The sequence below is a fragment of the Gambusia affinis genome, linkage group LG17 (assembly GCF_019740435.1).
Source record: "Gambusia affinis linkage group LG17, SWU_Gaff_1.0, whole genome shotgun sequence".
NCBI lineage: Eukaryota > Metazoa > Chordata > Actinopteri > Cyprinodontiformes > Poeciliidae > Gambusia > Gambusia affinis.
The window spans coordinates 9752650-9768396 of NC_057884.1; the positions used below are offsets into that span (position 1 = coordinate 9752650).

The following is a 15747-nucleotide window of genomic DNA, read 5'->3' on the forward strand; positions in this document are numbered from 1 at the left end:
GCTTGATGCCAGTAAACCAGTGAGGTTTTATGGATGGTAACAACATTAACCCAGTCACTCTCTTACAGCAAAAATAGTTAAGCCATTACCATAATGATTAAACTATTTTTGCCAGAGCTGGTGTCAGCAGTAAGTTTTATGTGGCGTCACTCACTTACAGTCTGAGTTAAAACCTCTTAGGACCTTTAAGTCACACTGTTCAGATGAAACGTTTCAGTTCTTATTTTCTGCAAAGAAATACGCATGCTGAAAGTTATTTACATTTTACAAATTTTTGATTACCATTACAGCAATCACCCCCTTTTTGTTATTGCTGACCAGCTCTTTGCATGCTTCCATTGGTATTTTTGAGAACTTATGTTGTGTAATGAGATCCAAGTCTTACCACTATAGTAATCTTTAGCTCTCTCTGCAGATTCTCTGTCAGAGTCAAGCCAGGACTTTGACTGGGCCACTCCAAAATATCAGTATTTACTCCAGCTATAAAAAAAAATAATCACATTTTGGTCAAATTAAAAGGTTATATGCAAACATCACATGGACCCTGGCCAGGACTCAAACCTAGGACCTTTATGCTGCATAGTAACAGTGCTAACATCTGTGCTACCATGCAGCTAATTAAATAACCTACATAAAAAGAAAAGTAAAATAACTAATTATGAAACTTTTTTTCACTTTATTACCATAGTGGATGTTTTTTCTGGTCAGTCCCTGACTCTTCTGCAGGTAAGTGTAGTTACAGTGAACTGAACACTCTTCATATTCAACTTTAATGAGCAGTGTGTGAACATTCCCCACACAGAAGCTGTCCTTATCATGGAGACCAGTGCACCCTTTAGTGAACCTGCTCATTATAAGCACGCCAACTATGTACAGACTATGATGACTAACAGATTTCAGCTGCAGCAATGGCAGCCCCAATATTCAAAGCACCTTCTGTGAGATACCCTAAGAACCTGGTCTTGGTCTTTATCTAACCCACACAACCAAATGAAGTTAAGAGTATTAACTTGTTGCCTTTTGAATCAACTTTTTGTATTACAGAACAAAAATGTGCCAATTTTACCCTGATAATTAGAAGTATGTATTATTTTCAGCAGCCTAGGCTTGTTTCTTCTCATTATAGATTGCTCATACTAAACCAGCTTAAAAAAACCACATCAAGGAAAACCAGCCTTAGAGTCCAAAACCAAGCAAAACCACAACCCTAAACACCGGAGTCTCCCTTTGGATCCAGCACCTGGCTTTCTGGGACATTTTGGACTGCTAACTTTGGCTTCATTTACAAGGAAAAATGTGTCACATAATGCTACCACTAGATTTTATTGAGTCCCCCTCACTTACAGTAAGTCTGCTAAGATCCCTTGCAGACATACTTTACCTGTTGGCACTATGGTTGATTTACAGTCGTATTCTTGTTACACTTCCCACCAATCTAATTGGTCAATAGACTTTCTGAAGTTCATCTGCTGTAAATGTTCAAAGAAGTTTTTCATTGGAAAAAAAAAACAAAACAAAATATGACAATCATTTCAAGCAATTGATCAAAAAACAATCCTTTAACACATAAATCATATTAGTAAATATTTTCTGAGCTTACAATATTTGATTTTTGTCACTTCAAGGTAGGTTTCAAGTCACAGACCACAAAACTACTCTCTGCAAATACTTAATTGTCCATAGAAAACCAAATCTCCAAATCTTTTCCCTCTGTCTCCAATTTCTGGTTTGAACCCATGCTTGGCAACAAGGCCTGCAAATAGCCCTTACGGTAAGCAGAACTATATAGATTCAGAGGCTCGTAATTTAAACTGACAGCACCTTCTACGCCGACAGCAGGAGTTTTAGCTTCAAATGCTGACAAGCTTTTCACCCCTAATTAACCCTTTCTGTATGGGAAAGACCTGGACAAGCTTCAGTTTGAATCTGAACATAAATCTGTTTGAGCATAAACCACAGCTGTTGTTTACCCCTGTTCAGATGTTTCCCAAGTTTTAGGGAGATCAATTTAATCTGACTTTGAAGCTATAAAGCTATGTTTATATGCTATTACTGTCCTAAAATTTTACTCTGTTTACTATAGTTACACATTCTGCAGTAAACACTTTCCATGTAAAATCAAAAGTTAATACTGTGATTCCTAACAAGATTGAAATATGTGGCCAAGTCATGCCCCAAAGGATATTTTTTTCCTGGAATTGTGGTGAAGGTAGCAAAGTCTTTTAAATTATTTCTTTTTTTTTTTTCATGAACCTAAAATAAAGCTTCAAATAATACTGAGATTATGAATCTAGATTCAAATTAAGAGCGATATAGTATTTTAAAATCAGGGACTCTAATCCCTTTGACGGTAATAAGAGGATTTGGTAATACTTCTGGTGTTTGTTTTAACAGATGAAAGCAGGTATGTATCCTCCCACAGAAACCATAGGAGATATGGTTCAGTCTGAATGGTATATATATTTAAAAGGTATTTGCTTTTATGTTAACACATTTTGTACCAAAATACGTTGAAAATCAAACTTCGGCACCATACATGATGAACCTGTGTAAAGTTTTGCCACAGTTGTATCTACAGTAAGTGTTTTCAGATGTGATTAAATAGTGACCGGAATGACAAGAGTTTAACTTGTGCCAAAAAAAATGGATCAACACAGAAAATGATGAGTGAGAAAAAAACTCAGATCAGAAAAGAAAATTAATTATAACAAATTGAACATTATGAGCCTGAATATCCTATCCATTTGACTCATTCATTAGTTTTGAGCTGGAAAAAAACACATTTCATAATATTCCCCAATAAATGTATTTCTCTAAGAATTGCTTGCTGGTTTAATCTGAATTTCACTGTTATCTATAAGTGTTTTCTGCTCACAGTTACAGTTTAGATAATGTGGTATGTGTGTTTCATTTAAATGCCTGTCATTTTAAAACCTTTCACATCAGACTGCAGATGCTTTGTCTAATCTGTGAGCTGCTAATACAAACATCTCCCACTGCAATCCCCCTGACCTCTGCGGACAAAGTCACTAATAAAACACTGGGTGTCTTGGGGGAAAAAACAACAACAACAAAAAAAACACTCCTTGTTTGTTTTGGGATAAAACAGTAGATTTTACGATAAGGAGCAAACATTTGCTGTCTACCAAGAGCTAAATCCCAACATAAGTTACTTCTGGGTTATATTAAATCCAATAGTAGCTCAGATGTGTCTAGTGTCCCCCTTTTTCCTGGCACTGACATGTGATGTGTTGCAGTATTGCCCACTGAAGGGCATGGATTTAAGATGTAATGAGAGATTTAAAGCTCCTCAGGAGCCACTTAGGAAAAATGTCAGGCACAATGTGCTTGGCCAAACTCAAGGAGGATGCATAATACTGCTCTGCTGGTTGTTGACCTCATGTATCCGCTGGGAAAACATTAAATGTGCATAAGAGTAAACACATCCACTCACACGATAATATACACTGAAAAGGTTGAAGAGAAAAAATAAAAAATAAAAATCTTGTGACCTTTTGGAAAATATCACATCGCGAAGGGACTTGGTAATAGAAAAGGAAGCCGGAAAGACATCCCAGAGGTTTGAAGGACACATGGTAGTGAGAGACATGTAGCGGCAGTTAATTAACAACTGAATTTAATATTTATTCATCTTAGAAATGCATTATTTTGCTTTTCAAATCCCACATGATATGCTTCTGCTTCTGCTAGATTACTGAAGAAGAAAAGCTGAGAGGATAAGTCACTCTTATGGCTGATCATTAATCCAGTCCGTTGGAAGATGTTGTCTGTTTCATTTACGTATTTCATGTTAGATTGATTTAATCGAAGCCGAATGTGTTTGGAAATATTGTAGCTGCAACTGTGAAGTTGGATTTAAAAACACTTCATAGTTTTTTTCTAATTGAATATAATTTGAACAACATACCCTCACAGCACTACCCTTTAAATATACCACATTACTGTGTCATTAAATATAATATCAAGAGCATTTCCATTGTTTCATAACTGTCAAATCGCAATAATAGTAGATTAATAACTGATCTACAATAAATCATTCTCAAATTATAAAAGGGTGTGTGTAAATCACACAACATTTTCAAAATTGAATTTTTTCAGACCTTCTAGTTGATATTTTTTAGTTTTTTTTTTTTATCTTAAAAGATTTGGCTGTTGTAAACTACATTAACATGATTTAAACATGTTATTATGCACAATATTTCTCCTTGAAATACAATAGCATATGGCACGGCTTTCAAATGTCCAGGTCTTGACATTTTACAACACTAAGCTTAATTAAATTTTTATGGTATTTTAGGAGATTGACCAATGTCATTCATGGCTGTTGAATAAAAACAAAATGATAGAGGTATGCCTAGATATTGTGCTTGTTCAATATGGCATAGGCAAATTAAAAGAGAAAGTTCAATCAGGTAGTTAAAATCAGAGTTTCCACTGTGCAGGTTGGTGCAGTAGGGATGAGGAAGAATGTATAAATAAGCAATGGTAAAAATTTAAGCTGCACTTGCTTTTTTATGAAGGCTAAACTCGAAGGCCACACACAAATTTACATCCGTGCAGTAAGTGTCAGCAATGCACATTGTCCATAACTAATATGACACAGCCGTTGATTAAAAAAAAAAATACCTCAATATATCCTTACAGTTCAATGTCAGTGTGACAGATTCATGTTTTCTTTACTACTCCACATGGGCTTCCTTCGCCTAAAATACTGGCGTCTGCAGGGCAAAATTCTCAGTCTGTCATATTTCTCTCTGAACAAGATGAATAATTGCTCTGAGAATTAAAGGTCTCCCCTGCTGATTTGTTTAATTTAAATTCTTCCATCCATCATTTAATCATCGGCTTCTGGTGCTTTCAGTCATCCTGCCAGCTTAGCCAGACTATAAATTACCTTGTTGCTAAAAACAGTAGCCTTGTCTGTGGTTAGAAAATTGCATGTCTGTCTTCAGTCGCCAATAGTTATCTGTTGCATTAACCTGTCATTCAGTCACTAAGACCCAGGGTTCTTTAATGAGAAGCCTTAGGTAGGTTCAGGGATTGCATGTTAAATTCCAATTGCTTGTACAAAATTTCATCTTAGGAACCCGAGTTTGAATATGAATATTCCCTTGACAGAACTATCATGATTTTGCAGTAGTTCTAAATGAAAGCCAAATAAGGAACATAATGGTCTTAAAATAAAATTTAGCAGTAACTGTAAATGTTTGTTTTGTTGTTATCCCCTTGAAAATGTTGTTTACTTAAACCTGCCAGAGTTGAAAGTTGATGCTGCTGTCTCTTTGCGGCGATCTGTTGCTCAAAAACTGCTGTATGCTAAACAGACACATGAGGGCAGTATAACCTTTCAATTCCAATCACCACTGACTTCAATTCCGTTCAAAATGGGCAAAATTACTTTTGTTCTGTTTTTATTACAATGTTCTGGAGCTAAACAATGTTTCAGCCGGTGGTGCACAGCAACATCTCTCTTGTTTTTGTTGTTGTTGTTGTTGTTGTTGTTTTGTTTTTTAAGAATTTATTCTATTTTTCTACTAATCAAATGAAGAAGGCCAGCATTATGAGATGGAAAAGACTGCAACATTTTACTTTCTATTATTCAACCAGCCATCCTTTCCAAGAGATGCATAACCAAAGACTGGGCCCGAGGCTAACGGAAAGAAACTCATAATACAGCAAAAGCATAGAGTTTACTGGGGCTTGGGTAAAAGCAAGCACTCTGTTTCTTCATTAAAAACACAGCAGGGACTGTTTCCTGCCATGATTTCCAGCATATAGATGGTTCAGATCACCAGAAAATAATTATTATTTACTCATATTTGATGGCGTGATAAAATAAAAAAGCTTGAATCATGTGTCTGAATTCCTTACTTGCTGACTGTAGTGTTCGGAGTTCATTTTAGTTACTCTTCTTGATGTGTCCTGGCATTCTTTAGAGGATTATGCTGAAGATAAAAGCGCACAGTGAACCTGAGTGGCAGGAAGTTGTGATCTGAATTTCAGATAAGAGAAATATCTAATATTTTCCTAGTCATCCCTTCCTGTTTACTAAAGACTCTAAAATCCTATTAGAACATGAATTTCTAAGAAGGTAATCAAGTGAATGGTGCATTTACAAATCAATATAGCTTTTTGTTTTTTTCCAAAATGTAAACCTCATCTTAAAAGCATACATTTCATGACAAAAACATCACCCCTGGCAGGAATATCCTGACATTTAACTTTTTGAGCACACACATGTTGGCATAGAGAAGAAGAAAAAAAAAAAAAAACAATGGCGGGAACACAAACAAGTCTTACTTTAAGTGAGCAAATAAAAGAGCAGTTTTCCCTTTGGTGTTTTGTTACACAGCTAAAAATAAAAAGACACTATGCTTCCAGTCTAAACATTGTTTTCAGTGTGGTTTGCCTATTTCTGCAGGTTTAACACACATTGCCCAGATGTGGAACAAGAGAGCCGTGAATAAGGGGTAGCAATAAAAATAGCATCTGAGAGCTCTCGATGCAGGTGAGTGAAAGTAGCAGAGATGTTTTCAGTGAGCTTTGTCAAAACTCGTTCCTGCTTCTCTCCAGTGCACAGAAGGTAGCGGGTAAGGCTTTCCAGTGCAGCTGAGAATTCAGAGCCATGTTTTTAATCTGAGGAGCAGTCATCCTGAAGCAGCAAGCAGACACACAGCTCATATTTATCCCCCCAAACTGACTAAAAGACAATGGACTTCTCTGTGGATCTCTAGCATCCACTCCCCCCCACCAACTCGACCGCTCCCACTTCCCGTCTGTATGAGTTTTGTCCCAAATGCTGCACCGCATTTAGAGCAGTGGAATAAATGTGTGGCGTTTTCCTTTCATTAGCTGTCTTTGGGTCTCTTAAACTCTTTTATGAGATGTCTCATAACAAGTCATGTACTTGTACCCTCAAGAAGGGGAGGGGAGCAGAAGATGGTGCAAACTGGGGGAAGCTGCTCTGCCTCTCTTTACATCTGTGGAAGAGCGCTGCTTTTAACAGGCAGGTACTCAACACAATGTGGTGGCATGAACGATCAGAGCAAACCTGTTTAGGATTGTATTTGAAACGTAATCAATTACAAATTTACTGATGGAACTTGACTTATTGTCGTGTTTTGATTATTGATTCTATGTTGCATTGTGTTTCTGAGTTTGATTTGATGTAAAGCACTTTGAAATGCCTTGCCGCTGAAATGTGCTATACAAATAAAATTTTATTGATTGATTGATTGATTGATCAGGTTCAACCTGAACTAGACATGTCACATTGAGTAGATGGTATGTATGGGATTGTTCAGAAACAGACATGCCAGTGTTGAAACATATATATATATATATATATATATATATATATATAATCCAAGTGTTGGTAATTAATGTCGAAGCTGAATTATCTTCCGTGAACAAAGCTGAGAGGATGTTAATGTTTTGTCCTCCTTTAGAAGTGAAACTGCTGTTTATTACACCCTTTGTTAGAGTTCAGCTTTTATGTGAAGCTACGTTGCTACATGGTGAGCCTGCCATTTTTACTTCATATATATACTGTTCTGCTCTAATACATATTAGATTCTGCTCTTATATATATAAATATATATATTGCTTCTGACAATTCCTCGAAACAGCTTCTCGCATTTGTAAAACGTCTGTGTGAGTATCAGAAACAAAAGCTTGAATTTTAGGATGAAAGTTCTACAGAAAATTATTTATATTTCTGGGGAAAGTGAATCTTCTTTTAACTGCCATAGACAAAAAAAAACACGACACACACCTGAACTGAGTATGTATCGGTTCTGATAAGCCCACTTTCACTTCCGCACCACGTTTGGTCACAAATTAGGTGAGAAATCATCTTGCTACATGCATGTTAGTGTCATCTAAGACGTATTCGCTTGGTTACACCCGAGGGGACAGACTGATACAAAAAAAGAACAAGTGGTTGGTGCTCACATCCTGTGTATTCTGCTGGGCTTTGGCACAGCTTTACTCTCTGACAGCGACAGCTGTGTCTACGAACGTTTCTGACATTTTTACCTTACAAAGATTCTTTTTCTTCTCCTCAGTGGGATAGGCCAACTTTCGTTTATGGTGCAATCTGCCACTTTCAAAGTTGTCTGTGTTGCCTTGCGAAAGTATTTTCAGGCTTTGCAATGTCATGACTGTGAATTTAATGGGATTTTAAGTGATAAATCATTAACCTGGTTTTCTTCTTAACTAAAATGGTGCATGGTTAGGATCAGGGTTTAAATATATTCCAGAACAACCCACTGCCTTCAAATGTTATTCATAAACATATGAATAGTTTTTGCAAGGCTCTGTATCTCTGATTACCATATTGGTTCGGTCAGCAGTGTCAGTCAAATGGATGCCAGGTCAAACTTTGCCCTCAAAGAGTGCATACAACCAAAAAGATATACAATGTTAGAAACACAAGGGACTTAGTTTGTGTATTTTTAATTCACAAAGTAAAAAATAATCTCTGGGCAGGAAACACATAACAAGTCAATAAATGGAGATTATATTCCTTCCTGCCTTGGTGTTGTTTGCTGCCTCGTTTCCACTGAGTGGTACAGTATGAGTTAGTGCGGTTCGGTCGATATTCTATTAGATCTATTTCCCATACCACTGACAAGTACTGCCCATTCCTGAGTCGTTCTAGTTGTAGGGAACAATGGCAGAGTAGGGTAACTGTAGAGCTACTGAATTCACACAACACAGTTGATTAAAGGACAGATAAACATCACAATTTGCAACAAGCACAAGACATAACAGTGTGTCACTTTCGTCATAGCATCAGTGTGACGTTCCAGTACTCATTTGGGTTTATCCACCTGCCCAGTGGGGGTGTCATACAGCTAGTGGAAACGAGGCATTACTATCACTGCTCAGTGAAACCCAAAAGGCTTTAAATGAGCTTTGATCTTACCTGGAATGACCTCGAAAAGAAATTTCCCTCCTTCATCTCCGCTGGTTGGATGTTCTGAAACTTTGTTTCCTGGTAAAGAAATAACACCCTGCAGAAAACAAAGAACAGACTCATCAGCAACACTTCCCTGTTTGGCGAATGAAAGGTTGGCCTTGATTGTTCATTGATGAAGTCCTGCCTCAGTTCCCACTGCAGAGGGTCAAGTTGACACCTTCAACTTGACTTACATAAATTGAATCACACATACTGTTTGAGTCATCCAGCTGTTTTAGTGAATAACCTGAGTTCCTGAGCTCAGCGGCTTTCAGCTCCCATCTCACTGAAATTTGGTTTAAAAATGTACATTTCTTTCCATTGTAAAGGTTGTATTGTCCTCCGGGGTGTTCCAGGATGATCGGTTTAAGTGGTTTCGGATGTGGCAAAGTGACAAAAATGCGAAGGATTGTATCTCTCTGGTTCGGCCCTGTCCAAAATGATGCATCACACAATTTAAATAACAAGAGCATCAGCAACTTTCTGCAGCACAATTCAGTTTTGGTGACTAATGCAAATGTGGTTATTGCTAGATTTACGCAAGAAGTTTTGTCTTTGTATTTAGAAACTGAATGTGTTGGGGAGAGGGAGTCAAATTGTTTTAAAGTCTGTACTGATATAAGGTATTCTCAATGAAAACTGAATGCAAGTGTTGTGATGTTAAGTGAAGTAGCCCTTTAGAAGTTGCTGTGTGTGATACGGACACACCCAGCAACTTTACATGTTTGAATTGCAGATTTCAAAATGACCAAATTTGGTCTCTCTTCTTGTGACACAGCTTGATGTTGAAGGGATTAATCTAATTAGTCGTATCTGTTTCTCTCTTGCTTAAAGCATGTCGGCTCCCCTTAAGTTAAGTAATTTCGTTGCTTCATTCTCGTGAATCTGTCAACATCACAGGTAGACCGGGATGCATCCATAAACCTCAACTGCTAATAACCACAGTTATAAACAAAGGTTCACTAAGTAGTCATGCAAAGGGATACTTTAAGACAATTGTTTTATGATAAAACAACTGAATGATAAATGACCTGTTACTCAACACTGATACCAGATCTGAGATCAGCTTGAACATGTTTTTAAATCTTTTGCTGCACCTGTTCCAGCTTTTATTATACCTAAATATAAGCATTATAAGCATATAAGCATCTTTCATAAATTGCTCCTGCTTCTACTATCTTACAAAAAAATCAAACAAACACAATGCTCTGTCCTCTGATAAGGTATTCTCTGGAGAGGGGGGGACTTACTGTGCGACTAACAAAATATAACAAAATATCTCATATTGCCTGTTACAAATAGTTCAACAGACTGAATGCTAAGAATCCATTTTTTTCACACACACACAGTAAATACTTCACAAATAAGAAAGTGTGTTTTAAATCATCAGTGAATAATTATTCAGTCTCACATTTTTAGTTATGCTGACTCAAGATTTCAAACGCAGCCATTGAATTTATATCATTCTTTTAAAAACATAGCTATACTCGATATTGACTTTCAATTGTTTTTTTAAATTTCAACATGATTGGACTTGCCTATTATTCCAAAACTTTTATAAATAGAGCTGATGAATGCACTCAACACATAAACATCTGTAGCTACACAGTCTTCACCACATTTACTAGACTATAAGAGCATCTTACTGGCCATTTTGGGACAGGATGCAACACTTACTGCAAACAGAAACTGTGAAGCTTTAACTCATTGCAAGGTTCCCAGAGTTCAGAAAGACGTTTCAAATTATTAGCTGCTGGAGCATCCTTTCTAAGGCTCTGAAATAGATTTATTGGTTCAAGAATGCCAGCAGGTAGTTTGTCATTAGTAAGTAAATTGCTAGATCTACAACTCTGTCAGGAACACAAATAGGTGGTGGCAAGATAATGTTGTGCATTCGTATTGATTTGCTGCATGTTTGGAGGATTCTTATTGAGTTTAAACTGTTTTAGTACACATGCAAGTTAGCATCATCTTTTGGTAACCAGGAGTTATATTTACTCAATGACTATACTTTGTGCTCTAATTTCTGAAGTAATATTAATTACATCGCAGCGAGGAGTTAACATGTAGGAGTCCATCATAGCACTTTTCCAATGGCAAAAGACAGAAGTTCAAATGTGTGAAAAGGGATCACAATGATTAATAACAGACTTTTTAAAATGTCTGTATTTTTTTTAGCTTCCTTCTACTTCAACTGAATTACAGAACTACGTAAATTCTTCTTTATAATGATATAAATGAGGTTTCTCCTACTGATGCAACATATTTATGAGGTATTGGTTTGCTATTATGTCGCTCCGTCCTCTTAACATTTTTTTCCCCCGACCCTTTACTGAAGAATCCGCAGAAATTTAGTTTTATTAACAACCTCAGTTCATGAGTGCAGCATCTGACTGTGATTACACTGACCTCTATCTGGGTCAATGCTAATTCAGACAAGATGTGCTTGGGTGACAACTTCGGCACTGAGGACTTACACACATTATAAAGATCTGAGAGGGAGTCAGTTTCCTTTTTAATGAGCCATAACTGTGACAACCAGGAAGTAGAAACCCTACCTAAGGCCCCAGATGAAGTGCTTTAAAGGCTGTCATAAAGACGAGCCCGGCATGCTCCGGAGTGGAGGAGAGAAGAGGGAAAAGACCCGTTTGAAGTGGCAGCCGGGAAGAAAATCTGCTCTGCTTCAATAACTCTGGATTAAAAAGGAGCTTTCAGGGCTGGCTTTCATTGAACACGTATCTTTTTGCTGTGCACGTTGAATCGATTGGAAGGAAACAAGAGATAACTTCAATGCAGCATTTTTACGTTGGGACACTGATTTTACAAATGTCAGTCTAGTCCCTCCAAAACCTCAAGACGACAATACCACATATATTTAGCTTTAAACCACCGTCACACTTTCCACATGTCAGTGGCCTCTTGTTTGCGACCGCAGGCAGAGTGATATTTATTCGCTGAAGAGCCTAACCCAACTGTTTTCTTTTTCTTTATTTTTTGCACTTTTTTGCATTTTTTTCATTTTCAAAAGTTGTTAAGTAGAAAGAGATCATTTCGGGAGTCTGTGTAGTTCCACAAAACTCATTACCTTTTATATTCAGACAAAAAAAAAAGAAAAAAAGAATGAAACTTCAGACACATTCACAGCAGTCACATGAGGATCAGAGAAATGTGTTGCATAAAAAGTGACAGCAGGAGGCTGAGGCTTGTAAGCTCATCAGGAAGCTGTCTCTGAGGCTGCGCCCAACACCGCGCTCGCTCCACATTTCAACAAATTCAGGGTTTTCCTCAGACTGCCACTGAGTACCGGGATGCTGACTGTGACTTTGTTCTTTTTAATGACATGTTCACAAGTTCACTGACCGTCCTGCTCAAACTGGAGCAATTAGATCCACATGTTACTTATTTTATTTATATTTTTAAAAAACAACAACAACAAAAACAAGAGAGAACAAAACTTTTAGTTGTTGCAAAATCTCAATTGCCTCTGCACTGCTTGACAACAAATAAAACTTTTTTCATTTAATGAATGAAAAGTTTTTATGTGGTTGGCAAATTATGGAGCTATAATCCCCATGTCATTTACTATCTGTCAAAGCTCTGTTACTGATGGGCTGATTAAAGATATTTTAAGAATAAAGCCTTTTGTTTCACTTCACTAGGAGATGTCACTTAAAACAACACCTGTCATATCAAAGCAATTTACTTTTGATCAAATTAGACATTTTAATGCATTTTATTGGGGTTTCATGTGATGAACCCAAATGATTATAGAGCAGAAGTAATACAATTTTATATATATATATATATATATATATATATATATATATATATATATATAAAGATCTGAATTTGTCTTAAATGTTTATGTTTTTAATAAACCACTAAACCGCTTAATCTAAGATGAATTTTTTTAGGGGATTAGAGAGAAGTTGGCTGAATAGAAATGCCCGCAGCATAGTTTAGATTTTTTATGTGTAAACACTTTGGAAAACTATGTGTCCTTTTCCCCTGCCATGCCACATTTGTAATTGCAAGTTGGCGATGTGGAAAAAAAGAAATTAATGGGATATGAATTCTTCTTCAAGGCACAGTAAGTTCTTCCTTGACTTTATTTTCTTGGAACTGAAATGCAGCAGTCTTGTTTAAATCGTTCCCTGACTTTCTTGAAACAAGCACTTTGGAGTAAATGCATCCTCTGCATGTGCACTTTACTCGCCTTTAGAGCTTTTTGTTGTCTGAAGCTGATCAACAGTCCGGCATGAAGATATGCTGGACTGTTGCTAAGAGTCCGGCATATTTGATGAATGGATTTTGTCCAGGTGACTTTTGATTGGTGCTTCTGTTGGGGCAATATTTCCTTCTTTTAAGTCAGTCTCAGCAGTTTGATAAACACTTATTTGAAATTCCCTATTGCAAAATATATGATGAAATAGGGATTTTTTAACTATTTAAAACAGGTTTATGGACTATTTCTAACATTCAAATAAATGTATTGCAGGTTCATCTGAAATGTTACAGCACGATGTTAGGAAAACATTCGGTTCTGTTGAATATTGAGATGACAGTTTTTTCTCACTCTAATCTATATGGATATATATAAACTGCGTGCATCAATTATGGTGAGTCTTATGCATCTGCTCAGATATTATGTTGGCATACAGAGTTTAAATGCCACATTATCAACCAAATAATCCATCCAAGCAGCCCTTTGTGGTATTGCACACATTGGTATCGCAATGAATATTGAGACTTCATATACTTGCAATTATAATTAAAGAAAAACAAGCAAACAGGAAGTTCTATACTTACAAGTTCAAGAATCCAGTAGGATGTAGGACTGACATTTCAAAAGACTCAATTTCCCTTTTTAAAATCAAATGTTGACTCTGCTGTGTAGAATATCTTAAATACTCCATTATTTCTATGCCCCCATCCCAAACATATTAGCTTTCTCAGTCTGTTTGGTGATTCAGAGCAGGTGTGAAACCAATATTTTAGACTGAAGAAAGAAGATCTTGATTCCTGAGAGTGGTGACAGTGAAACTAAATGAGCATAAAATAAAGAGCTGCTTGCTAAAAAAGCTGCATCATCAGTTGATAATTCACGTAATTAAGTGATAGATCACGGCAATCATTATAATGGAGATATGAAAATGTGTGTTTTTCTTTTACTGTCTGTATATCGTGATAAGAAGTAACTATTGTAGATATAGCTTCAGTTTCTCTGGAGGTTTGATCCTAATGATAAGATGCAGTGAACAGAAAAGCAGAGGTTTGTTTTATAGGTGAAACCAGATTTTTACTGCTAACAGACAAAATCTCGAGCTACAGTCAATACACCACAAACCTCGGCTGTAACAAGTAATTAGTGTTCATTGATCAGCTGTCTTTTTAATCCAGTAATTGCTGTTCTTCTGCATTCATGACCTTTCAGACCGTCACCAAGAGCAGCAAGAATCTCAGTTCTTCAGTTTCTTTTCTGGAAACTGTGTTTTTTGCTCTAATGTCATCTTTTTGTCTGCTGTGCCTTTTGAGCCATTTGGAATTTGAGACAATACAGTAAACACTAATTATTGTTCATAGAAGTACCATATCCTGTTCTAACACATGCTTATGTATTAGTTTTATGAATATCATATTTTGAAATATTAAGTAGAAAAGTGCTTCTTCACCCTTCTTCTGTTATTTTGTAAAAATATTATTTATTTGTACCAGAAATTGCACGTTACTTTTTTTCTGCCTGTCCGATCCTTTTAACATTACATGATGTTCTGATTGAGTAAACTTTTAAGAAATACTTTTTTACTCCTACTCTAGTCCTTTTTGGAATTTCTACTATTTACTTTTACTTGAGTAGAAAAATGTTGAGTTAGTGCTACTCTTACTTGAGTACAATTTGTTGCTTACTCCACCCACTTTTGGTTGTTTCTCATTTTACTATTTCAAATTACCATTCGGTTGTAAGATAATTGGTAAAATAGATTTCTATAATGGTGCAGAGGAGCAATATGCATCCCAAGAAAAGGTCTCTGCAAGAGCTGGAGAGTTTTCAAAGTCTAAAATAAGAGGGAAATACCAAGCCACACAAAATAGGAAATTGGTCTATTTTACTCTATAAAACAGTGACAGAGCCAAAGCAATTATTGCAACCTTGAATAAAACAAAAGGACATTATATAAAAGGTTTATAGTTCTTCCACTATGAGATAAAATCTCCTTTGAAGATTTCTTTAATTATAAAATTGAAAACAGACAGAAAAGGGTACAAATAAATGGTCCCTCCACACCACAAAAGTTTCTTAATAATGTATAATGCCGTGGAATTGATCACTTATTCTACTCCTGTTAAAGTCAAAGAGTTCTTTCGACTTGATATCTTGCAATTGTTCACTTTGCCAGGACAGAATGTTAATGAAACTGAATACTGATGGAGAACGCTGTCATGGTGCCACCCCCAGACACTTTCTTAAAACTATGGGTGTAATATCTACTTGCTTAGATCTGAGAATGAAATAAAAATGTTTGCAAAGTCTTACAGAATGATGTACAGTGTGGCTTACTGAATGACCAGGTGCACTGGCGAAATGAAATATGATCTTGATCATCAATAGTTTTCTGGAGAAATTGGTTTTCTACTTCAATCTAGCAGAACCACAGATTTACAAGAGGATTTGTATACTCTGCGAGATATTAGATTATTCTTTGTGATCTGATACAAATGTCAAAGCACTGAATAATAGATGATCATACAAATCCCTTGTAGTA

At 36.4% G+C, this 15747-nt stretch overlaps 1 protein-coding gene across 2 annotated transcripts in view; it reads right to left on the reverse strand.

Moving 5' to 3' along the window:
• Nucleotides 1-15747, reverse strand: part of arhgap24 (Rho GTPase activating protein 24) — a 64089-nt gene that overhangs the window by 29243 nt on the left and 19099 nt on the right. For both annotated transcript variants that reach the window (XM_044144084.1, XM_044144083.1), the window contains exon 3: nucleotides 8951-9038. In XM_044144084.1, the coding sequence (XP_044000019.1) occupies nucleotides 8951-9038 (88 nt within the window). The remainder of the gene's footprint in view (nucleotides 1-8950; nucleotides 9039-15747) is intronic.